Source organism: Dermacentor variabilis, chromosome 8, assembly GCF_050947875.1.
Source record: "Dermacentor variabilis isolate Ectoservices chromosome 8, ASM5094787v1, whole genome shotgun sequence".
Classification (NCBI taxonomy): Eukaryota; Metazoa; Arthropoda; class Arachnida; order Ixodida; family Ixodidae; genus Dermacentor; species Dermacentor variabilis.
In genome coordinates this window covers 65388673-65415864 of record NC_134575.1, presented here as the reverse complement: position 1 = coordinate 65415864, position 27192 = coordinate 65388673, and the positions used below count along the sequence as shown (strand labels likewise).

The following is a 27192-nucleotide window of genomic DNA, read 5'->3' as shown; positions in this document are numbered from 1 at the left end:
AACGAAACTAACCCTAAATTGTGTCCCGTCAAGAGCTGTTTTACCAGTCGTAGTTGCACTATTAATGGGCACACTTAGAGCGTGCGTCAAAATTCATACAAGCTACTTGAGCTCACTTCGACCCACTGGGGTATCACACAAACTTGCTTGTTGAAGAGTAAACACAAGAGCGAAGTTGCTCTTTTTGAAACCCAAATGGCTTCAAAATGCCGGCATCTCAATTTCTTAAAGTTCAGAAATATCATTTTCGACTCTGTCTCGCGTTCGAAGATCGCCCGCACCTGCGGTTAGCGCTAGTGTCTCGACGCAGGGCAGTAAGCTGGCGCAGCAATGGAAGCCACCGCTACTCCGCTGACATGCTTTTGCGGTTCCACCCCTTTCCGTGCTAGTGACGAAAAAAAAAAAAAAAGAAACAATCTCTTCGGCAAGCTTAACATCATGTGCTTTCGTGAATGGTCCTGCAAGACTTGACGCCTCTTAGAGTGCGGTGTCGGCGCAAAGCGCTCTCCGAACGGACATCTCAGCGCGGTTACTCGCGGGACCACGTTGCGTGTTCGGCACCGCCAGGGCGTCGACGAAACGCGTCGGCGCCCCGAAGCTGTGGGTGGCGTGCGTGACGACTAGACTTCAGTGCAGAGCAGCCGCACCGTGTTTCTTTCTTTCTCTCTTCCTGCATTTTTTTTTTCCCGCCTCGTTCGGGACGGCGGAGGCGGTACAACCCTTGAGCAAAGAGAGAGAGAGAGGAGGAGAAAGGTCGCGTTCTCCTGCCATTTCTGCGTTGCCGGGCGAGCAGTGTTAAAGAGATAAGAGGGGCGGCGGCCTCTCACCTCTATAGCCGGCGGCCGGAAAGTGCGCGTGGAAAGGTCTTCGCGCGCACCCGACGCTATCGCGCCCGGGCGGTGCGGCTTGGCCCGGGCCGTGCAGCAGCCGAAGGCGGCCGAACAAGTGGAAGGCGTCATCGCTTCGCCCCACGTCGCGACCGCCGCCGTACGCGGCGGAGGAGGGAGGTTTGTTTGCTGTCTTTTGCAGCCACCTTCTCCTCATCCTCTTCCTCCCGGCACTCATCCCCTCGCCCCCTGGCCCCCGCCACGGCGACGGATCTCTTCGCAAACGTGCGTCTTTTGAGAAACGCGAAAAGAGGCGAGAGTGGAAGAGGGGAGAAGCGGCGGAGATGGAGACAAGTCTTTCCGAAAGTCTTTCCCCCTCGAAGGACAAGGTTGCTCGCCGGCTCCGTCCAGACCACCGGCCGTCTGGCCTCTGCTTCGACGTCTGCCGGTTCTCAAAGTGCGGCCGTACGTCGCAGCGCGCGAACGTGCTTCTCGCCGGCTGCCCAGCCGCTACCGTCCCGTCCAGATCAACCGGCGAGCGAAGAAACGAGGAGGAAATTGCGCGGGAAGATCGAGTTTAGCGTGCGCGACTTATCGTCTGCGTGTGTGGGTGAGCGTTCCGCTACGCCATTCTGTGCCACGGCAACGGTGGCGACAGCGTTGTCAGCGCGCCTTCGCGGTTCTCGTTTCCGAGTGCCTGTTTTTCGGAAAGTGCTCGCAGGCGACGCGAGTGTGTGTCTTCTACGCGCCCTGCCGTGTTTGTGTATGTGTGTGTGTGCACGCGCGATGACATCTAGAAGAAAGGTCGCCCCTCGCATGATGACGTGATTGATGCGGCGCGGAGCGCTGACTGCAGCCAAAAGAGGAGGGGCTTCTGCTGCTTCGCCGTCGGTTGCTTCTCGACGAAGTCGTCGTCTCGAGCAGACTCGCAAGCACGCAGGAGCCTAAGCGAGCCACTGCACTTGCATTCCCGGCCCACTGTACAATTCACTCGACCGCGGATGCTGCGTCGATTCCCGCCTACACGTTGTCCTGGATGTTCAAAGATTACATCGCGGTGTCGAATTTGTAGTGCCAGGCTCCCGTAATACTGCCAAGACCGCGTGTCGCCGTGTGGATTACGCGAAAGGTTCACTTCACAGAGGGGTCGGATTCAAGACCTGCTTCAAGATGTGTTCGAACACGCCATTTACTACCTCAAGCGCTGTGAATCATTCATGCTGTCTCGTGCGTCTCTACTCCAGGTGACAACTGATGGTACGTCTGGACATGTCGCCGGCACGTCCCTTGGGCCGAGAACATTTTACTGAATGCTGACACTTCGTTATATTTGTTATGTCTTATTCGCGTCGCACGGGTGTCGGGCTGTGGATGCAACGCTCAGGGTGTACGTTAACGCGTGAGTGTGGGAGCCGTTTAACGTCACCGCTCTTGGTTATTTATTCAGAGTCTGTTTTTCTTGCCTCGTCACCAAAGACATATCTCTTCGCTCGCCATATTCTCTGCAGCTTAGAGTTTTCGATTATGTTGACATCTATGATTCTGGAAGAGTTCGCTAGACTACGAACCCGCCATTTCTGAGCAGGTAACCTCCCTCTGTGGCACAAAGGGGAGTCACTGCAGAGATCTTGCAAAACGTCAAACGATGTCATACCGAGCTGGACTCGAACAACGGTGCCAAATAACTAATGGGCCAAATAACTAACGCGAGTGTGCTACCAAAGTAACCTGTGATACCTTCTCCAAGCACTGCCCCCGTGCTCGTGTTGTTTAGTTTAGAACTACCACTCGCGTACGCGAAATTGCTAGAAAGACGTCTTCTGAATGCCCTCATAGGATGTGCACGTGTGAAAACGACCGGAATCCTGCAAGAGGCGTCAACTACATTCTGTTACTTTAATCGCGCATGAAAAGAGCAACCCTCATTCTCAATTAAGCTTTCTCGAAAGGCTGCTCTACCACTCGCAAACGCACAGAAAGCTGCGTGCAGCTTCCAAGAGAAATCCTCGCATTTTGAAGGATCGGATACCACCATCCCACCGCCACCATGATGGACAAAGCGTTCAAGCGTCGCAAGTCCGGCCCACCTTGCGTCTCCTACCCGCTGTGGCCCGTGGGCAAGGGTCCCGTGCGAATCATAGTGGACGCCCCGACGCAGGCGTCCAAGCGAGCGTCGCGCTGGGCCCGGCGCGGATCCGAGGCCTCGGTCGTCGTGCTCAACAAGGTGGTCCGCAGGGGCAAGGCCTTCTGCCGAAGCCTGACGCCCGAGCCGCGTCTGTCGGGGAGCGAGAGCCCCGAGCCCGAACCGTGGCACGGCTCGGCGTTTAGCTACGCGCCCGGCCACAGGGCCAAGTCACTCTCGCCGGCCAAACGTGTGTCTAATGGCAACGGCCTGGTCAACGGGTCCAGCGACCACTCTCTCGGATCCACCGACGACGAACTGGACGAGCAGCCATCGCCCCCTTACCGTGAGTTGACAGTTTACGCTTGCGACTGGCGTTCGGGGTGCATTAGGCGACGAACGCAAGTCGACTATACCGCTGTTGACAGTGGGAGAAATATGTTTAACAAGGTCTACGCTTGGAACAGGGGACTTGCGGTCTCTTGAGCTAATAGAATGCATGCGGAGGTTTGGGCAATGTGTGGTTGTGTGGCGCGCGTCATAGACGGAACAACGAGATTAGGAAATTAGGTTGCATTTGGAGGCCATGTGTGTTCGGGCATGGCCGAGCATTGTTTCAGTCCGGCAGTGGCTAAATGCGGAAGTAATGGGAGAACTTTGTTAACGATCATTTTTCATGCACTTTGGACTTCGTTACGCTGGCATCGATAATACGGATGTGGTGGGACGTTCTGTTAAAAAATGCGGTGACAAGTCGGTCAGTGCCGCTACAATAATGTGGTATCTATCACGAATATTTCTGGTTTACGTAGGCGTTACTAAAGGCGTCATATGACGTTTGGTTTAACTTTCTGACTTTTCGGCTCGATTGACATGAACCGCCATTCATCGTGAACCTGCGGGACCATATCGCCTTCGCGAGTTAAGGACATAACTCCTACACGCCCCGTGCAGAGCTACACAAATTTGCAAGAGCGATTTATGCCACATACGTAATCAGTGTTTCACTGAACACGTTGCGGTATAGATTTCTCAATCTCGAGTAAATTAGCAATAGTGTTCAAGCTTCTTGAATACCTGTTTCTCTCGGTCTGCTATTTCTTTTTATTTTTAGTTCATCTTTTTAAATCTAATTGTTGCGGTGCAACGCAATCGTCGTTGATCAAAAGGTTTCGAAAGAAAGAGATAGAGAGGTAAAAATCACGCAGAAACTCCTCTGGGAGTTGTCTAACTATGCGCAAGCATTGTTCCACTTGCTCATCTCTACGCAGCCAAGTGTCATTAAAAACGTTATGAAACGTCAGCCGGCGAGTACAAACGACAGCGCTGCGGCGACACGAACTAATGCGCACGGGGCGCCGCAAGGAGCATTGATGGCGCAAGTAAACTACTGAAGCTGGCGGCGCCAGGTTCGCTGATGTCGTTCCGATCATTATAATCGTTAATCACTGTTTAGCGCCTTATCCATCCGCGTCGAACAGTTATGAATCGTGACCAAACGAACACGGTCGGGGGCGCCGCCGCGCGCACCGTGCCTTGAAAGCGATCTGTGATGCCGACGAAGAGTGCCGACAGCTGATAGCTTCGTGCGCTGTGTTCTCGCCGCTTAGTTTTCGTTGAAGAGAGACTCACGGGCCCGTATGTTCAAAGCGGTCTGCGAAAGCGGCAGCGTGCGGCGTGTGCTGAGAGCTCCGTGAGCGCTTTGGTCTCACTAGTTCGTTGGCGTTGAAGCGAGAGGCAGCAGGAAGGGGAATTCGTTCTCTGCTAAGGGCGCCATCTTGAAAGCGGTCGTCTTACGGGACGGACGGAAGGACGAACAGTTTCCTCGTTTGGCAAGCGTATAAACGCTTATGCATTTAAAGAAAAGAAAGAAAGCTAGGCGAGCAGTTCGAGCTTGCCCCCACTTGCTACGACTGATCGAGTAAGAAGTTCCAAGAGGCGTAGGAAGAAGTAAAGAGAGAAAGTAGGGATGTCGACCAGAAGTGCGTCTGGTTGGCTACCTGCTCTGGGGGACGGGAGAGAGGGAATAGAAAGATGAGTTAGACGGAGTGGAGGGGGAGGAAAGCCGCGGTGAGCTCGGGCACGCATATGCGGAGGGCCTGAGATCCTAAACGTGAACATTCAGGCAGGTATCTCCCCGGTTGGGAACATCTGTCCCTTCCCGCCGTGCACTCCCGAGGGCTGCGAAAAGTCTCTGCGCGCCTGTCAAAAGAACTAAAAAAAAAAAACACCTGTAAGGATTGCTACGCCTCACGCCATTTCACTCCTGAAGGAGCTGCTTTCGCTCCGGAATGTCGGGTTTTAAAATTAATTTCGGTTGCAGTTTCTTTGTTCTCTTTTTAATACAATACATCTTGAGCGGCGCATTACGAAAGCGACTGATTAGAGTGACGAGACGTGAAATAGTTTCAATGTGAGCAGTTGACAACACAAACAAACAATTACAGATTTTCTGGGAGAACACTCAATGGACCGCACAAATCTACTTAACCAAGCAAGTCTTACCTAACTTAACCAAGTCCTCAGAAACTTAGTCGGTAAAGCGCGTTTTAGGCATCCCACAGAGCAATAACTGAGAAGTACAGAGCCGCGTTGACGTGCCTACTCCGGCAACTACGCGTGCGATGTCGAAATTCAACCTGCAGCGCAAAAAATGCCAGAAAGCGCGCGACGATATACAATGGTTGCCACTTTGCGTGCAAACTTCTTCGCTGAAAGCCTCGAAGGGTCACGGGAGCCAAAGTTGTACCTCTAAATGTCGGCGTGCTATTTTGGGCAACGAGCGTATACACATTGAACCATTGTATTTCAATTTGACTATCAGAAAATGTCATCCTATATATTTGTTTAATTATTTATTTTTGCTTGAGGCAAGCAGCGCGAAAAAGAATGAGAACGCTACAAGACAGGAAAGCTTCTTGGCGGGCCATCTGCCATCGTAGCCTATAGTGGCTACGGCGTGACCCTGCTAAGCTCGAGTTAGTGGGTTCGATCTGGCCAGGGCAGTCGCGTTTCGATAGCAGCGAAATGCTAAACCCATCCGTGTTCCTATATATATTTAGGTCCGCGTTAAAAAACTCCGGGTGGTCAAAATTATTCCGGAGTCCCCCACTAAGGTGTGCCTCATAACGAGATCGTTGTTCGGGCACTTCAAAAACCCCAGAATGTAATTTTTCTTGCCGTACCATATACTTTTTCAGAGATGTGTCCGTCTTTCTTTCCTTCGCATGAAGCATTTTTTTTTTTTTTTAGGGCTGCTTACCTCAATAGTGGGATGTCAACTCGCTCTGCGAAGCATCTTCTTTGGTCGTTTCGTACACGCGCATGTTCCGCGCATTAAAACGAAAAGCTAATGCGTCTCCCCAACTACGAGCACGCGCTGTTCGCACTCGATTGCGTTGCCCCCGTGCTGAATCGTCCTCGACTCTACAACGTTCTTCAAGCTCGCGCTTTTGCTAGCGTTGTGTGCCATGCCTGTCGGCAGAGACGTAATGACGCCTGTGCACGAACGATCAAACGAAAAGAATTTCGCGGCGCGCGCACATGGCGAAGTTTCTCACGAGCTCGCCCTGCTTCCATAAATAAATGAAAAAAAAAGGGTGCGGTTTCCCATTCACGGCATCGCTAGTTTTACACTTCTTTTGCTATTATATATCTGCGTATTTCGTTACCTCATGACTATAAGGATACAGATGTGGTTCACTCTGCTCGAGGGGAACAGCCAAGCGACAATAAATGCATTTTAATTGCATTATTGCTTCGACTGTACCGAGGAAACGTGGCCGATATTGTGCATTAGGTAAAGTTTATGCTTATGAAAAGTAATCCGCAGCCCTTCAGCGCATATCTCGCTGCAATCGATGGCTTAATGCTAATTAGGCGTTCTGTTTAACAGAGGGCTCAATTATGTATACGTCTCCTGCCGTCTGGCCCCTTCACATATGAACTGCAGCGTATAATGCCCGTACTCGTATTGTCGATCACCCTAAAGTCTGTTATCATATACAACATGATACCTCGTTCCATATTATCGTGCTTCGTCTCATCTTGCCACGATTTCTGTCGTATTTCTGTCGTATTTCTTTATGTACAGAGTGAGGTACGCAATGACGGGGGTGATTCCTTCCGCTCTTCTTATCTTCGTCGTCGTCCCTACTCGATAGCTCCCAGGCCTTATTACATCGGAGCCGGGGAAGGGGGAACGAGGTGGGGCGTGCCCCGCTTATCTCGCTCATCTATCCTCTGGCATGCACTTACATGCATGACCAGCAAGACAACGATCTGGGTGCACATCGCATTCCGGAATTTCTGGCCCGTTGTATTACTGGGGGCCGATGACGCGCGCGATTAAGTCGCCGGCCGATGGGTTTTTCCTCTTCACATTCAGCGCATTCTTCCCGCCGCCCGAGGCTACGGCGAGCAAAACCAGGAGGATGCGACTCGGGAAAACGAGAATACCTTCGCAACAAAGAAAGAAAGAGAAAAGCGCGAAGCGAGAATAGAAAAAAGCTAAAGAAAGGGTGCTCTGGAATGTGCCGTTATTCGAATTCAGTGTCCTCTTCTTTCCCAGCTCCTAAGCTTTCTTATTTTTTTTTTTTGCGTTCTTCTTTTGTGTCCCGGTTGCTCTCACGCTGCTGACAGCACTGGCGAGCCGATCGGTATATGCTCGCTTATCTTAGTATTCAAACACCATTTTTTTTTTTAACCCTCGGAGTAGCGCGATGTGCAAGTCGCCTCCGGCGCCCGACTGTCGGTCGCCGCCGCCCCGGACGAACGTAAAACAAAAAGGAATCTGCGGTCATCGTGAATTCACGACGCGACGCCTAGCTAGCTATAAATGCGGGGGGAACGGGGAGGAGGCTTCGATGTGCAGCCTCGGTTCCGCGTGGAACCAACCGCTTAACCAGCGCGCGCTGTACGCGGAGTGGGCTGCGCGCACGGTGACATCTGTCCGCGCGGGATTCGCTCGCTCTGCGTGTGCGCGCGAGGGGGAGCGCGTGACCGGATTTTGAGAGGAGCGCCTCCGCCGACTGCACTGTGCCGAAACCACTTGTGCGCGGCATAGTTGGCTCGCGTGCTGTTCCGGCCTTGCATTTAAATGAGTTCCCTGCGCATCTGCTTAAGGAGAGGCCCATATATATATATATATATATATATATATATATATATATATATATATATATGCCCTGCGGCTTATCGCTGCCGCTGTAGTCGTCCAATACGGAAGTCATCTCGTCGTTCGCTGGGATTTTAAACCGCTGTTAGCGCTTGTCGATCTGTTAACTGCATATCACGTTTTACACGTTCCTGAAACGCTTGTCTCTGTCTCTCCCTCTCTCTTTTGTCATCGGAGGTTCTGCTGCCGATTTAGTCGCTGTGAACGGCTTGACTGGTAACGAACCCGCAACCTAGGCTTCACGCGTCGGAGGCTCTACCATTTCAGCTACGGCGGTGCCTGTACTGCATACCTCCCCCAGCCCCCCTCCCGTCCACTTTTCCGGGTATTTTTGTGCAGGTGTAGCAAACATCGTTCTGGGACTCACACCGTGGAGTGTAACATTCCGGAAACGGCAGGCGTCACGTAGCAGTGAATTTGGGAGCAGGAAACTGGCCAATAAAGGCATCGTATATATATGCTATCTCGAGGCATCAAGACTGCCAGCGTCCGCGGCGGGATGAATAGCGTTGTTTGGGATCGCGACACTGGAGCGATCGATTGGGAACTCGGCGCTGACGCCCGTGGTTGTACCTGGGTCGCAAGCCCCAAGGGTAGCGTTGGCCTGGCGGCCTGGGGTACAACTGCAAGCATCCGAAGGTCCCGGCAAAGCATGAGTCGACTGGTAACAACGAAACAACTTGTTTATTTTAACATCGCAAAGAGTTGGCGGTCAGGTTTGACCGAAGTAGAGAGACGGGAGAGCACTTCACTCAACGGAAGAAATCGGAGCCCTCCTCTGGCGTCCGGGGCAGCTGTTTTTATACTCTCGCAGTTGAGGGCAAGAAGGAACCCCTCAAAAGACGAGCACGTGAATGTACAATGGGCTAATGGTGACGCACACTGTCGTAGCGACGCCGTAGCACCATGTCGTGGCGCTGCGCACGATCTCGTAGCACCTGGTCGTGGCGCTGCGCAGCACACTGTCGTGGCGCTGCCGGTCGGACACAATGACTGTAACGAGAAGATGGTCCCTGCTTTGGCATCGCCTGTTTCGGGCACAATGACTGGAACGAGATCCCTGCTTTGGCATCGCCTGTTTCGGGCCCAATAACTGGAATGAGATCCCTGCTTTGGCATCGCCTGTTTCGGGCACAATGACTGGAACGAAATCCCTAGGCGGTCGCATCGCCGCAGACGCGCCTGGAAACACCTGGCGATGAGTGTTGCGGTGACGACGATCGGGCCAACATGTCCGCCGCCCCGCCGCCGTCGCGCCGGCAAAACCACGTGTCGCAGGCGAAACGCAACAGACCGCCCCGCCGGGGAAAGGAGATCCCGATGGACAGGGGACTGCATCCGCTGTCCGGAGGGATGTCGCTCGATGATGCTCATAACCGAAGTCGGGCGTCCCTTGACGTTTCTTGAGCGCAGCGCACAGAGAAGGCCTCGTTCTCTCGTTCAGGTTCGCACGGGACACTGCAAAGTGACTTCGGGAGAGTTCACATTTTTGTTCTCGTTCCCGGCAAGCGTTAGAACTACGCTGAAAACTCAACCGCTCAGTCAGCAAGCACGGCACAACCCTCACTAAGCCCTGCCAGGCTCTTTCCCCTTTTTATACCACTGCCTAGTTCCTTACAGTAGTCTAGCATCACTCAGAACGCGTCCACAAATTGAAAAATTGCACTAGAAAGCATATCATCACTTTGAAACACTAAACAAAAGCAATATGTTAAAAAAAAATCCTGCCTCAGGAAGAAAAACATCAGTAACAAACAATTTTGAGGCTGATTCCTACGTTAGGGGCCTCGACTTAAGCCATCGGCGTTACCGTTGAGACTCCCCTTTTTGTAACGCACCTCAAAGGAATATTGTTGTAAAGCGAGGCTCCAGCGCAGGAGGCGGCCATTTTTGGGAGAGATGGTCTGCAGCCATTGGAGAGGGCAGTGATCTGTCTCAATGATAAACCTCGAGCCGGCTAGATAGCATGACAATTTCTGAACGGCCCACACGAGACATGCACACTCTTTCTCGGTGGCGCTATACGCCTGCTCACGACTGGTCAGCTTACGACTAGCATACAGGACGGGGTGTTCTACTTCTCCATTTTCCCGTTGGCACAGTACAACGCCCATGCCTCGCTCACTAGCATCGCACTGAACAATGAACCCCTTTGTATAGTCTGGCGATCGTAGCACAGGCTGGCTTGTTAGGGCACTCTTTAGGGCGCTAAAAGCTCTTTCCTTTGTCTCGTCCCAGACGACTGTTTGAGGCTCTGTCTTTCTTAGAGCATCCGTCAGGGGAGCCGCGATATCAGAGTACCTAGGGATGTACCTCTGATAGTAGCCGGCGACACCCAAGAACGACCGAATATCGGTCTTGGTGCGCGGTTGCGGAAAGTCTCGCACAGCGGCCACTTTTATTTCAGAGGGGCGGCGACGACCCTGACCAATCACGTGACCGAGGTAGACAACCTCGGCCTGTGCTAACTGGCACTTAGGAGCCTTGACTGTCAAGCCTGCTTCGCGCAGGCGGGTTAGCACTGCCCGCAAGTGTGTCATATGCTCAGACCAGGATGCGGAGAATATCGCTACGTCGTCTAGATACGGTAAAGCGAATTCTTGCTGTCCCCGCAACACTTTATCCATGAGACTTGAAAAACAGTATGGCGCGTTCTTCAAACCAAAACTCAACACTTTAGGACGGAATGTTCCCATTGGTGAAATGAACGCCGCATACCTACTAGCCTCTTCTGTAAGTGGAACCTGCCAATAACCCCTGACAAGATCTAGGGTGGAAATAAACTGAGCGCTACTAACTTTCTCAAGGCGCTCCTCGATGTTAGGGATCGGATAAATTTGATCCTTAGTGATGGAATTAAGCCTGCGGTAGTCGACGCAAGGACGAGGTTCCTTGCCCGGTACCTCAACTAAAATCAAAGGGGAGGTATAATCACTCTCACCTGCCTCAATAACACCGAGCTGTAGCATTTTCTTTACCTCAGCCTCCATAATATCGCTCTGGCGGGGTGACACCCGATACGCCTTGGATCGTACTGGCTCTGTGGAGGTAAGTTCTATATCATGAGTAAGTACAGAAGTCCTACCAGGCCTCTCAGAGAACAGACCTTGAAACTCTTGTAATAGCTGGTGTAGTTCGGTTTTCTGCTCAGGCGACAGCGGTGCTTTACTGATAAGGTCACTAATGACTTGACCGGTGTCTTCCCTGTTCGTCACTGAGCCTAGTCCCGGAAGCTCGACCGGAAGCTCTTCAGGAACGTTTACCATCATGCACACCACTGCTTCCCTTTGTCTATAAGGTTTGAGCAGATTACAGTGGTAAACTTGCTGTGCTTTCCGCTTTCCTGGCAGACTTACCACGTAGTTAACGTCCGACAGTTTCTGAACAATTCGCGCTGGGCCCTCCCACTGCACGTCTAGTTTGTTGTTTAGCGATGTGCGCAATATCATGACCTCATCGCCAACCTCAAAACGACGGGCCCTGGCTGTCCGATCATAATAAACCTTGGCCCTCTGCTGGGCCTTTGCCATTGCTTCACCTGACAACTCCTGTGCCCTTCTTAAGCGTTCGAGGAGCTTAAGCACGTACTCCACCACGACTGGGTCGTCGCCCCTACCTTCCCATGATTCTCGAAGCATGCGAAGCGGAGATCGAAGCGAGCGACCGTACACCAGTTCAGCTGGCGAAAACCCCGTAGCCGCATGCGGCGCGGTCCTTAAAGCAAACATCACCCCAGGCAGACACAGCTCCCAGTCAGTTTGATGTTCAAAACACAAGGCTCTCAACACGCGCTTCATGACGGAGTGGAGCTTCTCAACGGAATTCGACTGTGGGTGGTACACTGAGCTGTGTAGCAGCTTTACCCCACACCTTTCGAGAAAAGTTGTCGTCAAAGCGCTAGTAAACACGGTGCCCTGATCTGATTGAATTTCTGCAGGAAAACCAACTCGCGCAAATATGGACAGTAGTGCATTAACTATCTCAACTGAGCTGAGTTCTTTAAGCGGCACTGCTTCAGGGAACTTTGTCGCTGGGCAGATCACAGTCAAAATGTGTCTGTACCCCGTGGCTGTTACCGGCAGAGGTCCCACTGTATCAATAACGAGCCGTCTAAAAGGCTCCGTAATGATAGGTACCAATTTCAACGGCGCCCTCGATTTGTCCCCTGGTTTGCCCACCCGCTGACAAGTGTCACATGTCCTCACGAAATGGTCTGCGTCCCGAAAACACCCTGGCCAATAGTACTCTTGCAAGAGACGGTCCTTAGTTTTCTTAACTCCTAGGTGTCCGGACCACGAACCCCCATGTGACAAGCGCAACAGATCCTGACGATAGCATTGAGGCACGACCAGCTGATCGAACTCCACTCCTCGGCGGTCTAGATACTTCCGGTACAGGACTCCACCTCTTTCCACAAAACGCGCAGTTTTCCTGGCGATACCTTCTTTGACATTGCAGCGCACGTTTTCCAGGCTGCCATCCTTTTTTTGCTCGGCTATCAAAGCCGTCCGGCTGACTTTTAGCAACCTATCAAGTCCGTCTGACGTAGGCGCGATGAGCAAATCAGTAGATAGCTCTTCTAACTTTCCCGCGTCGGGATTTTCCTCTCCAGTATCTGGCGCCTTCAACGCTACAGACTCAATTTTATTCTGTTCGGGCGTGCTCTGAATATCAGCTTGCTGCGCCTCTGACCCTTTTTCGTTGTTTGATAACGTTGGCCCCGCAACTACCGCCTTTGCAGCGAGCTCCCGAACCTTCGATCTGGTTAAGGCCTGAACACTAGCTTCACCAAACAAAAGCCCCTTCTCGCGCAGGAGGTGATCGGACCTGTTTGAAAATAGGTACGGGTACTGGGTTGGCAGCATAGATGACACTGCCGCCTCCGTCTCAAGCGCTCCGAAAGGTCCTTCAATAAGCACCTTTGCTACTGGCAGACACACGCTATGAGCTTCCACGGCTTGCTTGATCCACGCGCACTCGCCCGTGAACATATGGGGTTCTACGTAAGACGGGTGAACTACATCCATCGTAGCTGCGGAATCGCGAAGCACTCGGCACTCTTTCCCGTTCACGAGGAGGTCTCGCATGTAAGGCTCGAGAAGCTTCATGTTCTCGTCAGTGCTGCCTATTGAAAAAAACACAACTTTTGGTGTTGTTTCCGGACACTGCGCCGAAAAGTGACCCGGCTTCTGGCACGTATAACACAAGCGCGCTCGCCTCATCTCGAACCGCTTTCTGCGTTTGGCTGCCGCCGTCTCTTTACGTCTGGTCGGACTGCTTTCGCTCGCATCCGCACTACGCGTGTCCCCCTTTAATCTCATGGGTGTGAACTTTGGCCTCTCAAACTTCGAGCCAAATTCACCCTTTTGACCGTCCTTAGCTCCGCGAGCTCGACGCGTCACAAACTCCTCGGCTAGCTCAGCGGCTCTAGCCACCGTACTCACGTCTGGCCTATCCAAGACCCAGTATCGCACGTTCTCCGGTAACCGACTATAAAACTGTTCTAGCCCGAAACACTGCAGAACTTTATCGTGGTCACCAAACGCTTTCTCTTCTTTGAGCCACTCCTGCATGTTCGACATAAGCCTATACGCAAACTCTGTATATGACTCACTTTTGCCTTTCTCATTTTCCCGAAACTTCCGACGGAACGCTTCCGCAGACAGCCGGTACTTTTTTAGCAGACTCGATTTTACTTTGTCGAAATCCTCTGCTTCCTCTCTATCCAAGCGAGCGACTACGTCGGCCGCCTCGCCGGGTAACAAAGTGAGCAAGCGCTGTGGCCACGTTTCCCGAGAGAACCCCTGCTTCTCGCACGTTCGCTCAAAGTTAACCAGGAACAAACCAATGTCCTCTCCAAGCTTAAACGGCCGCATCAGGTCAGTCATTTTGAACAATACGCGTTCTCCTGCACCGTGTGCCTGACTTCCATTACGAGCGCGTTCCATCTCTACCTCAAGACGCTTCATTTCCAAAGCGTGTTGACGGTCACGCTCTTGTTTTTCTTTCTGTTCTTTAAGTTCGCGCTCTTCTTTTTCTTTTTGCTCTTTAAGTTCGCGCTCCTGTCTTTTTGCAGTCTCCCTCTCCTCCATGGTCTCAAGGCATTCCGACAGCTCGTCATCCTCAGCCTCTAACTCAAGAATAGCCTTTATCAGTTCTGGTTTTCTGAGTTTGTCCGAGACATCCAGACCCAACTCTCTTGCAAGCTCCAACAATTTCGGTTTGCGCAACGACTTCAAATCCATGGCTGCTCTGAATGCTGCTTTCTCTACTGCTTACTATTGTCTTGCCGCAACTAACCCGGCAGCAACGACAACCACAATTACCAGCTCTGTTTCTAACACTAACAAAAGCCTGGCAAAGCTCAGAAGAAGAAAGTCCCGCACTCACCAAACCTCGCAGGCAGGAATTCCGCGCAGTCGTTCCGCTGCAGGCAACCAGTCGTCACACAGGGCTCGTTGCACTGCTCCCGGATCGTCGTTGAGCTGCTCAGCATACTGTCAACTGCATCTCTTTGCTGCTGGCCTCCGTTGTCGTGATCTCGCCGCTGGCAGACAGTTGTTTGAAGTCGTAGGCGATCTCACCGCTGGCAACCAGATGTTTGGGATCGCGACACTGGAGCGATCGATTGGGAACTCGGCGCTGACGCCCGTGGTTGTACCTGGGTCGCAAGCCCCAAGGGTAGCGTTGGCCTGGCGGCCTGGGGTACAACTGCAAGCATCCGAAGGTCCCGGCAAAGCATGAGTCGACTGGTAACAACGAAACAACTTGTTTATTTTAACATCGCAAAGAGTTGGCGGTCAGGTTTGACCGAAGTAGAGAGACGGGAGAGCACTTCACTCAACGGAAGAAATCGGAGCCCTCCTCTGGCGTCCGGGGCAGCTGTTTTTATACTCTCGCAGTTGAGGGCAAGAAGGAACCCCTCAAAAGACGAGCACGTGAATGTACAATGGGCTAATGGTGACGCACACTGTCGTAGCGACGCCGTAGCACCATGTCGTGGCGCTGCGCACGATCTCGTAGCACCTGGTCGTGGCGCTGCGCAGCACACTGTCGTGGCGCTGCCGGTCGGACACAATGACTGTAACGAGAAGATGGTCCCTGCTTTGGCATCGCCTGTTTCGGGCACAATGACTGGAACGAGATCCCTGCTTTGGCATCGCCTGTTTCGGGCCCAATAACTGGAATGAGATCCCTGCTTTGGCATCGCCTGTTTCGGGCACAATGACTGGAACGAAATCCCTAGGCGGTCGCATCGCCGCAGACGCGCCTGGAAACACCTGGCGATGAGTGTTGCGGTGACGACGATCGGGCCAACATGTCCGCCGCCCCGCCGCCGTCGCGCCGGCAAAACCACGTGTCGCAGGCGAAACGCAACAGCGTCGAGAGCTTTGCTGTATATATACATGATTTTTCCACGCTGGAACTCTATAGCAGTCATCAATGAGCATGGTTCTGAGCTGGACGTTTTCGAGAGAGGCCGTTTCGAAACGAACCAAACCTTCTCTCTCTCGTATTGTCACAGGGAGCGCCAAGACCGCGCGCCTGGCGAGTGAACCAGCGTCACTCCCGTTGAACGACGTCGGCCATTTTCTTTTTTTTTTTCGTTTGACGTCCCGAGAATTACGCGTTGGCGCGACAAGAGATTTCTCTTTTCCTTTATTTTCTCTCTCTCTATTTTTTTTGTTTTTTTTTTTTTGCTTCGCTCGTGCGAGCTGTGGAATCCGAGCCTGCGGGATAAGATGCGGCGCGTACGCGCGTTCTCGAAGCGCGGCCACAGGGTGAGGGCAAAGTGAGGCTTTCGTTTCCGAGCATAGCTTTTCCCACGAGCCGCACGCAGTGGTTCACGGGAAAATTTTCGTTGCTGCAGGCAGTGGGAATCACTCTACGCCGCGGTCTTTCGACGAACTGGCGTTGCGCCACGCGTAGCCCCCGAGAAAGGTGCGCCGTTGCGATCTCCGAGGCCAAGCTGCACGCGCACTTTCCTTCTAAAATTACTGCAAGAAAGTCACGTGACTCTGTGATCGTTCGGCTGCCATGGGAATTTGTGTAATGTTCGTGTTTGCGGCTTCAGACGTTGCCGTGGCTTTATTCGTCGCGCTTTGTATTTCGAAATTTCCGAGAAGTCCTAACTTTTTTTTTCTGAACAAACAAAGGCAGTCAGTACACCTGCGAACGCATAATCCCTGCAAATTGTCGCGCTGACGACGCAATATATTGTTGAGAATGATCGATTTGTAATGTGACAAAGTCGTTCGAAGCCGTAAGGATGAAGTTTAGGCAATTTCGCATACTTACCCACAGTTCCCGTACCGGCTGAACTTGCAACGCCACGTAGACACTGGCGCCAAATTTCCCTCTAGCGATTATTGTAGGAAACGCTGTGGCTGCACGCAAAAAGCTAAGAAGTCATCTTGATAGTGCACGCGTGTCCGTGTCGTCCACAGAACGGATTCTTAACGGGGAGGAGGCATCCCAGCAGGGAACTGTAGCGCCGCCCTGTTGCGACACTGGCACAGATCTGGCGCTATGCCAAAGCAGGAAACACGGGGACACGCTAAGCAGAATTTGGATTAATGGAATAGCGGCACGCATAAATCAACCGGGTGATAGAGCGGCAATCATAGTTCCGGCATGCCCGTAGCCTTGTAATTCATCTTACATTTTTTTGTTCGCAAAATGAAAGAAAAATGCATCTCACCCGGAACCCACCGGTATAAGAATATACTTTTCCCTTCGGCTGCCTCGGTGCCGGCGTTAATCGTGTCGTCAGAATGGCTCTGTTGGGAGGGGGGGGGGGGGGGAGGTCTGCGGAGGTTTGGTTCGCTACGCACCGACCATGTCAACTGCAGATACCGAAAGTCTGTCAGATGAAGAGAGCAGGAAAGGCACTGCTAGTTGCTGCTGGTTGTTGCTAGTTGCTAGCGAGGTTAACCAGACTTTTTCCCAGTTTCCGTCGCTACGCGTGGAGAGGGGCGTGATAGGGAGAAAGAGAGAGCGAGAGAGAAGGTAGGATTTTTATATCGTCTACGTGCGAGTGTGTTGCTTTCAGAAACTGGAAAAGAGCTCTTGTGCGTATCTGGGCCGATGAGCGATGAGGCCAGGTTCTCGGAAACTTCAGATTTTCGGTCTTGCGAAATGTGAACCACGCTTCCAGGGATAGAAAAGGACGGTATGCCAAGAAGTGCGTGGGACCAACCCTGTACACCAGAGTTTGGTTCCACTTCATTTATGTGTAGCTGAGTTCCATTCTGCATTTACAACATGCCTTCGAGGGTCAATAATTAAGTCGATTAGTGAGCAATTTGGTAATTAATCGGTATGTTGGTGGCCATCACGAAAAACCTTACGTCCGCCACGGTTGTGGAGGTCGGTTAGTCAAAGATTATCACTGTTTATCACCCCCCCCCCCCCTCCATTTCCTCTATTATAACCTGGAGAAGTCCCCACGCAAACATCTTTATTACAAGCGAAATTCCTTACAAACATCGTTGCAGAACTCCTTTTACTTCTCTGCTGAATTTGTCTCGATTTCAGTAGACTTTCTCTTCAGGTACAACTGAATGCAATGCATAACTTTTCCAAGGAAATTTACATATATATCGCTCCGACTAGTGCAAAGGATAACCATAAAAAGGCCCGTCCGTTGTCCACCGCTAATTCCTTTGGGCGTAATGCAAGCTGAACAGATTCAAAGAAGGATTAACGGCGGACCCTGGACAGCTTGGTCTTCTTAATTCTATAAACAGGACACGTAATGGGCTCTCGTTTCTTGATTGACAGACAAGACCCGTAGGTGTTTGGTGCAATGTACCAAAGAGTTCGTGTTGCCGAGTGTGCAGGAAAAGCTGACAGCTTGCAAAGCGGCCGAAGCATAATCCGCGTCGCTAAACGAAGGCCGTTCGAGGGCCTTGGGTTCTAATTGATTAGCGGGGAGAAAATGTGAGGAATTTTGTTGCGCAGCGGGAGGAGAAAACAAGATAAGAAACACGAGCGTTTGGCGCCTCGCACCTGTGTTGAAAACAACGTCGCGGCACGTTCCGTATACAGGTATTCCGCCGAGCGCCTTCTGACAGCTCTCATAAATAACTGATTTATAGAGCGATTGGGGGCCCGGCGCAGATATGGCTGGCGCCAGCGTCGAGAGAATAAAAGCGAGGCTTATGGCCTTTCGAACGTGACTGGCTTTGCGCATCATTTTTCTTCTCAGAAAAAAGAATTGATGCGATCTTGATTACTTGAGATAGCGGAACCAGTATGTCCTTTTTAGACGAGTTAACAGTAGTGCAAGGAAGAAGGAAAGGAAAAAGAAAAAAGAAACGCGCCCAGAGAAGGAGGCAAGAACGACAGTATGAGACGGCACTGAACCCTCCCATCTAACATTCGACACGAGCGACTACATCCTTCTGAGTGTGTGTTCCTCTGTGCGGGTTTGTTGCGCTGTTGTTAATTATGAACCAGGAGCAACTTGTCCCGTTTACCATTCTTGTTACATATATATATATATATATATATATATATATATATATATATATATATATATATATATATATATATATATATATATATATATATATTGAATTGCGTCCTCATTTTGTCTACATCTTCGTGACACCGGCTACAATACCGCATCATACTGGTGAGCTCTGCTGCTCGGCTCGTCGCAGCGAACGGAAACGCATCGCAGCCACTTGTTCTGGCGACACGCACAGTGGCGACTTCTCAGAACACAGTAAACATTCGGCGATGATGAAATATAGAGCTGTTCGTTCTATTACCAACCTCAGGCTGTGTAACGGGCGATGTGTCTGCTTGTTTCTCCATGATTTCGCTCGTTATCGGGAAGAGCTGTAACGGTGCTCGGCGTACGCCTGCCAAAGAAATTAGGCGCATCTGCGGGGAAACAGCGGCGCAAACAAGTTCGAAACCTCCATGGCGCGCGCGAGAAAAAAAAAAAAAAAATGGGAGCCGTCAGCCCGGTTGCATGAGAGGGCAATCGTAAACAGAGCGAGACATTCAAGGGCAGCGAGCCCGCGTGTGCTGGCGCCGTGTGAGTTCGTTTCGTTTAAGGAGGCGTGACGTCGAAGTTGTTCGGAATTCGTGGTCCGCCGCCTAAATGATCCGGACGCGCGCCGAGCATTAAGCGGTCGCCGTTCGCGCGTACGGAGGGAAAACATCGCGGACGTGATTGAGAGCCAGGATCGTCTTGTTTCACAAGTTGAACGTGCCGAGGGTGCAAAAAAAAAAAAAAAAATCCGGCACATAAACACACAGACCACTCGCGACCGAGCGCCAGGTGTACCTGTTTCACTTTATCGGCCGGCGTTACCTAATGTGGCGACACTGGCGCGGAAACTCTGCGGCACACGTCGTGTTATTCGCACGCCTGCGCATGCGGCTGTTTTACTTTTTCCAAAGGACTGCCGCTTAATCCGACACGCGTACATTGGCCAGCAACCCTCCCGGTTATCTGTCCCTCTCCGGATGAAATATATTGCCCCGGCGACTGTCGCTTGCGACGCCGCGCTGTCGCGACGTGTTCGGCCTGTACAGGCGTTTCCAAACGGGAAGCTGCGAGGACTCTCCCGCCAAGCGGCGTCAACGTCTCGGCGCGCCGCTGTGTTCCCACCGTTTGGTTTCTTTCTCATCTTTCCGCTGTGTCGGGAATTATGAGAAGAATGCGGCATTGACAGTATGAGCTCGCAGACGTCCTGATGACTGGCGCTACAGCTAGCTTTCCGGTGTTTTACACGAGTCGTATTTTTTTTTTTCTTGGAGGTCTATTTTTTTCCTTCTTGTTTTCTACAGTTACATCAGCCGAGGGGAACAGGATCGGCGGTTCTTGCTGTCCCCAGGGCGATGCAATCTCTGCGCGATCAATTAGCGGTCGCATACCGGCGGTGGTTGTTCGCATGTACGGTAACTAGCAGCGCGCAGAATGTTTTCGTTTTTTTTTTCTGTTTTTCTCAGTGCTCAAAACAGATGCCAAGAGACAGGCTACATTCCACCGGGGCTTTACGTTAGAACACGTGACCCGCGTCCGTATCATAAACTTCATGGTATAGCGATGAAAACATGTTTACGCGCAGGTATGTACATCGTGGGCCTCTGCGCAGTCTCTCCAGCGTGGTCGCTATAGCGTTTCGGCGCATGCTCTGCGATAGGCTTCCCTTTGCTGGGAACCACGTGGTCTACAGAGAGAAGGGGGCACCTCATTACTTTGGTCGCAGCCGCCAAAGGCTTTCAGCGCCGTGTGCCCGCGCGGTCAACGCTTGGGACTGGCCCTGTGTGCAATGGCTATCCCGCTTCTTACGTCATGCGCCTTGGAAGGGCATTGCGCATACGCGAATCGCGCGCATTGCTGAAATATACGCGAGTCTCTATAGCCGACCGGTGGTGCCAAGCATCCGGCGACTACGGGACTGGATGCCCTGAGCGCGCGTTTGCAATAACAGGCGGGGGTGGTTGTTCAAGGCGCGCAAACAATTGACAGCATGCGTATTTTCTACAGCGAAGCTGCTATTGCGACTGCGACCGCTCAGAATCGTTATATGACAATTTTCACGGGTTTACGAAAAAAAAAAAGAACAATAAGTCACTAAGAAAGTCTATATCTTGAGGAAGTGTGGGGATTGTTAAGTGGAATAAGCTGGCTGATTTTGAAATGTCTCTGTCAATTGGGATTTAAATGAAAATAGCTACATCCTCGTTCTTGGCCCCTGTAGAAGCGTTATATGAAACGTTTAAAATTTTGATTTCTTCTGTGGGCTGATCTTAAATAGCAGAAGTTCCATATTTTGAACACACGGGGTCCATTCTATAGGTGGCATTTGCCGACAGTTTGAAGTGTCTAGGTAATTACCTGCTTTAAAAATACTTACTCAGTACTGATGTTCTCTGAATTCTTATACTTTATACATGGCTTGTATGTAGTTGCTGTTCTTCGGTCTCCTTGGGGAAGTATGCGAAGCATGGGGCTTATATTTCGTTCGATGAGGAAGCGTGTCGTGCGCGACGAATGGTAAATGTTTCATTTCTGTAACTTATGACAATTTTTTATGAAGTTACTTATTCAAGCATTCCGGAGTGTCATACTGCCGCTATTTGCTATATTTCCCAAAATCTTAAAGCAATCGCACAGGACACCGACTTCAAATTCAGTGGAAATAGTGAGAATGTTAAGTATAATGTGTGGGGAAACTTTCGTGCTCCTAATACAAATAAAGGCGTTTTAAAGAATTACTGAACACTCGTATTTTCTTTCCTTCTTTTCATGTGTTATATATACCAGATTTGCAGTTGGTTTCTCCAGTGTCGTCGGTGGACTAGACAAGGCACCTTGTTTATATTTCGTTAAAATAAGGGACAGACTTGGCTAATGTGTACATAAAGCTCCGAATATGGGGGTTAATTTCGGAATTTCCTATAAATTATGCGTACAGGTGGTTCGAAAGTTTTTGACTGGGTTTTAAAAGCGGAGCAAAATCTAGTCCGCGTTCATGACAAAGCTATCATATGCCACCAAGATCAAACTTGGCAACAATAGGCGGAATATACAATGAAAAACCTGTGTGCGAAGTTAAGTGCATGTGGGAAAAATACAGCGTTCGCAAAAAAAAAAAAATCCGAAAGAAGCGTTTCCAAATGTCGCGCTGCCGTTATCAGGTACAGTGCTCACGGGATGAAACGCGACACGGAGCATTTAGTAGAACCCTGCATACGTGCAAAGTACGCGGCAGCACCGTGTCATGTCGCAAGGAATTTGTTCACAAAAGGCGGCGAGGACTCCGATGTAAGTGTACGGGCCAAAATTACGTCGATGTGACACGAACTGCAGCCGGTGAAAACGAAAGTATGCGCATTACAGCCCTACCTTGACGCGTTTCATTCCGTGAGCACTGTACGCTTCCCAAAGCCCGGAAAGAACTCTGCGTTACACTATCCTCATATTTAAAAGTATGAGGGTTATCTCATGTGCAGTGTGTCCCGAATGTTTAATATTGCTGGCTTAATTAGGAGCGTTAGAAGTTATTCATGAACCCTCGCTTTCACGGTATTTCCAAGCGTGATACGACGTTCGCCCGCTTACCTCGGTGAACTGTAATGAAGGAGGTACGTGCATTGTGTCTGTTTGGTGAAAGTAAGGACCAGGTAATGTGTAGGCGAAGTCCAAAGCGGACGGGTCTATTGCGGCTTTTGCAACAAGCTAATTACGCAAGCGCTGTAGAGCGTTATGCGTTTATTTTACGAGCAGCGCAAAATTTAGCCCGCTGCTCTGACGTAAACGCCGCCAAGATCAAGTTTATCAAATATGCGGGAAAGGCCCTGCCACATCATTGTGCGAAGTCAAATGTCTGTGCATGAAATGCACCCTTTCATGAAAGAATCCTTAAACATATGCTCGAAAGTGTTATGTGAACCTCTTACGCTATGTTTCGCAGTTTATCGAGGTAACCGCATGCTACACAAAGTTTACACCTAACGAAAATGAGGGGCACGTCAAAGGTAATGTGTACAGAAAAGACGTAGTGTTTCGCTCGATTGCGTCAAATTTCGCAATCAAGCGCTCCCTAGCATCTGTAATTAACATTTACGAGCGGTTCAAAATTTCGCAAGCAGCCGTTGCATAACTACGATGGCCACCAAGATCAATGTTAGCAACAATAGGTGACCTACTATGGCAAACCTACGTGCGAAATAAAATGCTTGTGGATCACATACAGCTTTTGCAAAAAAATAAAATAAAAATGTCTTAAGGAAGCGCTTCCAAATGTCACGCTGCTGTTATTAGCTACGTTTCGAAATGCCCGGAACATGAAATGCTGCGATCTGAGAGGTTCGAGCTCAAGTGCCATGGCGACGTTGAATAACGGCGGCAAGCGGTCGTGTTTGTCACTTGTGAAATGTGTTATTCACGCGTCATCACCTTGTCGACAGCGGCCCATCGGCTGTGAGCGTTAGGCGTTTTTTATGCACATATTTGTGCTCCGCGCTTCCGTGATACGATGTGTTGCGGCAAAACGAGAAACCACGTGGCATTACGGAGGATTACCTAGGGGGGGGGGGGGAGGAAACAAGACGTATCTCTCTTATCGAGGCAAGGCTGCGGGCGCCAGGAACGTTTATCGTGTATCGGCCAAGCGTGCCTCGTTTATCGAGCCGTGCGCCGTTTGCTCGTATATCGCAGACTCGTATCGAAGCGTGGTCTCCATTCCAATCCCACGCTTGCGGCCATGGTCGGGCCGAGCTTCAATTCTCTCGTATACCGATATGCACACGGAACCACGCCAACGCTCTGCACGTTGCGTCGACCCGTTTGCCCGAAGAGTCCCGCGATCAGGCTGTTGTTTGGATCGGACTGCTGGTACGATCTGTTGGGAACTCGGCGCTGACGCCCGTGGTTGTACCTGGGTCGCAAGCCCCAAGGGTAGCGTTGGCCTGGCGGCCTGGGGTACAACTGCAAGCATCCGAAGGTCCCGGCAAAGCATGAGTCGACAGGTAACAACGAAACAACTTGTTTATTTTAACATCGCAAAGAGTTGGCGGTCAGGTTTGACCGAAGTAGAGAGACGGGAGAGCACTTCACTCAACGGAAGAAATCGGAGCCCTCCTCTGGCGTCCGGGGGCAGCTGTTTTTATACTCTCGCAGTTGAGGGCAAGAAGGAACCCCTCAAAAGACGAGCACGTGAATGTACAATGGGCTAATGGTGACGCACACTGTCGTAGCGATGCCGTAGCACCATGTCGTGGCGCTGCGCACGATCTCGTAGCACCTGGTCGTGGCGCTGCGCAGCACACTGTCGTGGCGCTGCGCAGCATACTGTCGTGGCGCTGCGCAGCACACTGTCGTGGCGCTGCCGGTCGGACACAATGACTGTAACGAGAAGATGGTCCCTGCTTTGGCATCGCCTGTTTCGGGCACAATGACTGGAACGAGATCCCTGCTTTGGCATCGCCTGTTTCGGGCCCAATAACTGGAAGGAGATCCCTGCTTTGGCCTCGCCTGTTTCGGGCACAATGACTGGAACGAAATCCCTAGGCGGTCGCATCGCCGCAGACGCGCCTGGAAACACCTGGCGATGAGTGTTGCGGTGACGACGATCGGGCCAAAATGTCCGCCGCCCCGCCGCCGTCGCGCCGGCAAAACCACGTGTCGCAGGCGAAACGCAACAGACCGCCCCGCCGGGGAAAGGAGATCCCGATGGACAGGGGACTGCATCCGCTGTCCGGAGGGATGTCGCTCGATGATGCTCATAACCGAAGTCGGGCGTCCCTTGACGTTTCTTGAGCGCAGCGCACAGAGAAGGCCTCGTTCTCTCGTTCAGGTTCGCACGGGACACTGCAAAGTGACTTCGGGAGAGTTCACATTTTTGTTCTCGTTCCCGGCAAGCGTTAGAACTACGCTGAAAACTCAACCGCTCAGTCAGCAAGCACGGCACAACCCTCACTAAGCCCTGCCAGGCTCTTTCCCCTTTTTATACCACTGCCTAGTTCCTTACAGTAGTCTAGCATCACTCAGAACGCGTCCACAAATTGAAAAATTGCACTAGAAAGCATATCATCACTTTGAAACACTAAACAAAAGCAATATGTTAAAAAAAAATCCTGCCTCAGGAAGAAAAACATCAGTAACAAACAATTTTGAGGCTGATTCCTACGTTAGGGGCTTCGACTTAAGCCATCGGCGTTACCGTTGAGACTCCCCTTTTTGTAACGCACCTCAAAGGAATATTGTTGTAAAGCGAGGCTCCAGCGCAGGAGGCGGCCATTTTTGGGAGAGATGGTCTGCAGCCATTGGAGAGGGCAGTGATCTGTCTCAATGATAAACCTCGAGCCGGCTAGATAGCATGACAATTTCTGAACGGCCCACACGAGACATGCACACTCTTTCTCGGTGGCGCTATACGCCTGCTCACGACTGGTCAGCTTACGACTAGCATACAGGACGGGGTGTTCTACTTCTCCATTTTCCCGTTGGCACAGTACAACGCCCATGCCTCGCTCACTAGCATCGCACTGAACAATGAACCCTTTTGTATAGTCTGGCGATCGTAGCACAGGCTGGCTTGTTAGGGCACTCTTTAGGGCGCTAAAAGCTCTTTCCTTTGTCTCGTCCCAGACGACTGTTTGAGGCTCTGTCTTTCTTAGAGCATCCGTCAGGGGAGCCGCGATATCAGAGTACCTAGGGATGTACCTCTGATAGTAGCCGGCGACACCTAAGAACGACCGAATATCGGTCTTTGTGCGCGGTTGCGGAAAGTCTCGCACAGCGGCCACTTTTATTTCAGAGGGGCGGCGACGACCCTGACCAATCACGTGACCGAGGTAGACAACCTCGGCCTGTGCTAACTGGCACTTAGGAGCCTTGACTGTCAAGCCCGCTTCGCGCAGGCGGGTTAGCACTGCCCGCAAGTGTGTCATATGCTCAGACCAGGATGCGGAGAATATCGCTACGTCGTCTAGATACGGTAAAGCGAATTCTTGCTGTCCCCGCAACACTTTATCCATGAGACTTGAAAAACAGTATGGCGCGTTCTTCAAACCAAAACTCAACACTTTAGGACGGAATGTTCCCATTGGTGAAATGAACGCCGCATACCTACTAGCCTCTTCTGTAAGTGGAACCTGCCAATAACCCCTGACAAGATCTAGGGTGGAAATAAACTGAGCGCTACTAACTTTCTCAAGGCGCTCCTCGATGTTAGGGATCGGATAAATTTGATCCTTAGTGATGGAATTAAGCCTGCGGTAGTCGACGCAAGGACGAGGTTCCTTGCCCGGTACCTCAACTAAAATCAAAGGGGAGGTATAATCACTCTCACCTGCCTCAATAACACCGAGCTGTAGCATTTTCTTTACCTCAGCCTCCATAATATCGCTCTGGCGGGGTGACACCCGATACGCCTTGGATCGTACTGGCTCTGGGGAGGTAAGTTCTATATCATGAGTAAGTACAGAAGTCCTACCAGGCCTCTCAGAGAACAGACCTTGAAACTCTTGTAATAGCTGGTGTAGTTCGGTTTTCTGCTCAGGCGACAGCGGTGCTTTACTGATAAGGTCACTAATGACTTGACCGGTGTCTTCCCTGTTCGTCACTGAGCCTAGTCCCGGAAGCTCGACTGGAAGCTCTTCAGGAACGTTTACCATCATGCACACCACTGCTTCCCTTTGTCTATAAGGTTTGAGCAGATTACAGTGGTAAACTTGCTGTGCTTTCCGCTTTCCTGGCAGACTTACCACGTAGTTAACGTCCGACAGTTTCTGAACAATTCGTGCTGGGCCCTCCCACTGCACGTCTAGTTTGTTGTTTAGCGATGTGCGCAATATCATGACCTCATCGCCAACCTCAAAACGACGGGCCCTGGCTGTCCGATCATAATAAACCTTGGCCCTCTGCTGGGCCTTTGCCATTGCTTCACCTGACAACTCCTGTGCCCTTCTTAAGCGTTCGAGGAGCTTAAGCACGTACTCCACCACGACTGGGTCGTCGCCCCTACCTTCCCATGATTCTCGAAGCATGCGAAGCGGAGATCGAAGCGAGCGACCGTACACCAGTTCAGCTGGCGAAAACCCCGTAGCCGCATGCGGCGCGGTCCTTAAAGCAAACATCACCCCAGGCAGACACAGCTCCCAGTCAGTTTGATGTTCAAAACACAAGGCTCTCAACACGCGCTTCATGACGGAGTGGAGCTTCTCAACGGAATTCGACTGTGGGTGGTACACTGAGCTGTGTAGCAGCTTTACCCCACACCTTTCGAGAAAAGTTGTCGTCAAAGCGCTAGTAAGCACTGTGCCCTGATCTGATTGAATTTCTGCAGGAAAACCAACTCGCGCAAATATGGACAGTAGTGCATTAACTATCTCAACTGAGCTGAGTTCTTTAAGCGGCACTGCTTCAGGGAACTTTGTCGCTGGGCAGATCACAGTCAAAATGTGTCTGTACCCCGTGGCTGTTACCGGCAGAGGTCCCACTGTATCAATAACGAGCCGTCTAAAAGGCTCCGTAATGATAGGTACCAATTTCAACGGCGCCCTCGATTTGTCCCCTGGTTTGCCCACCCGCTGAC

At 51.3% G+C, this 27192-nt stretch overlaps 1 protein-coding gene across 6 annotated transcripts in view; it reads left to right on the top strand.

The window, feature by feature from the left end:
* The window catches only part of wake (ankyrin repeat and fibronectin type III domain containing protein wide awake), a 396065-nt gene that overhangs the window by 312743 nt on the left and 56130 nt on the right, over nt 1–27192 (top strand). Inside the window, exon 1 of one of the 6 annotated variants that reach the window (XM_075702293.1) lies at nt 860–3295. The exons of the other annotated variants lie outside the window; for them this stretch is intronic. Coding sequence (XP_075558408.1) covers nt 2875–3295 — 421 coding nt within the window. The 5' untranslated portion in view covers nt 860–2874. Of the gene's footprint in view, nt 1–859; nt 3296–27192 lie in introns of those variants that run through there. 6 annotated transcript variants of the gene reach the window in all.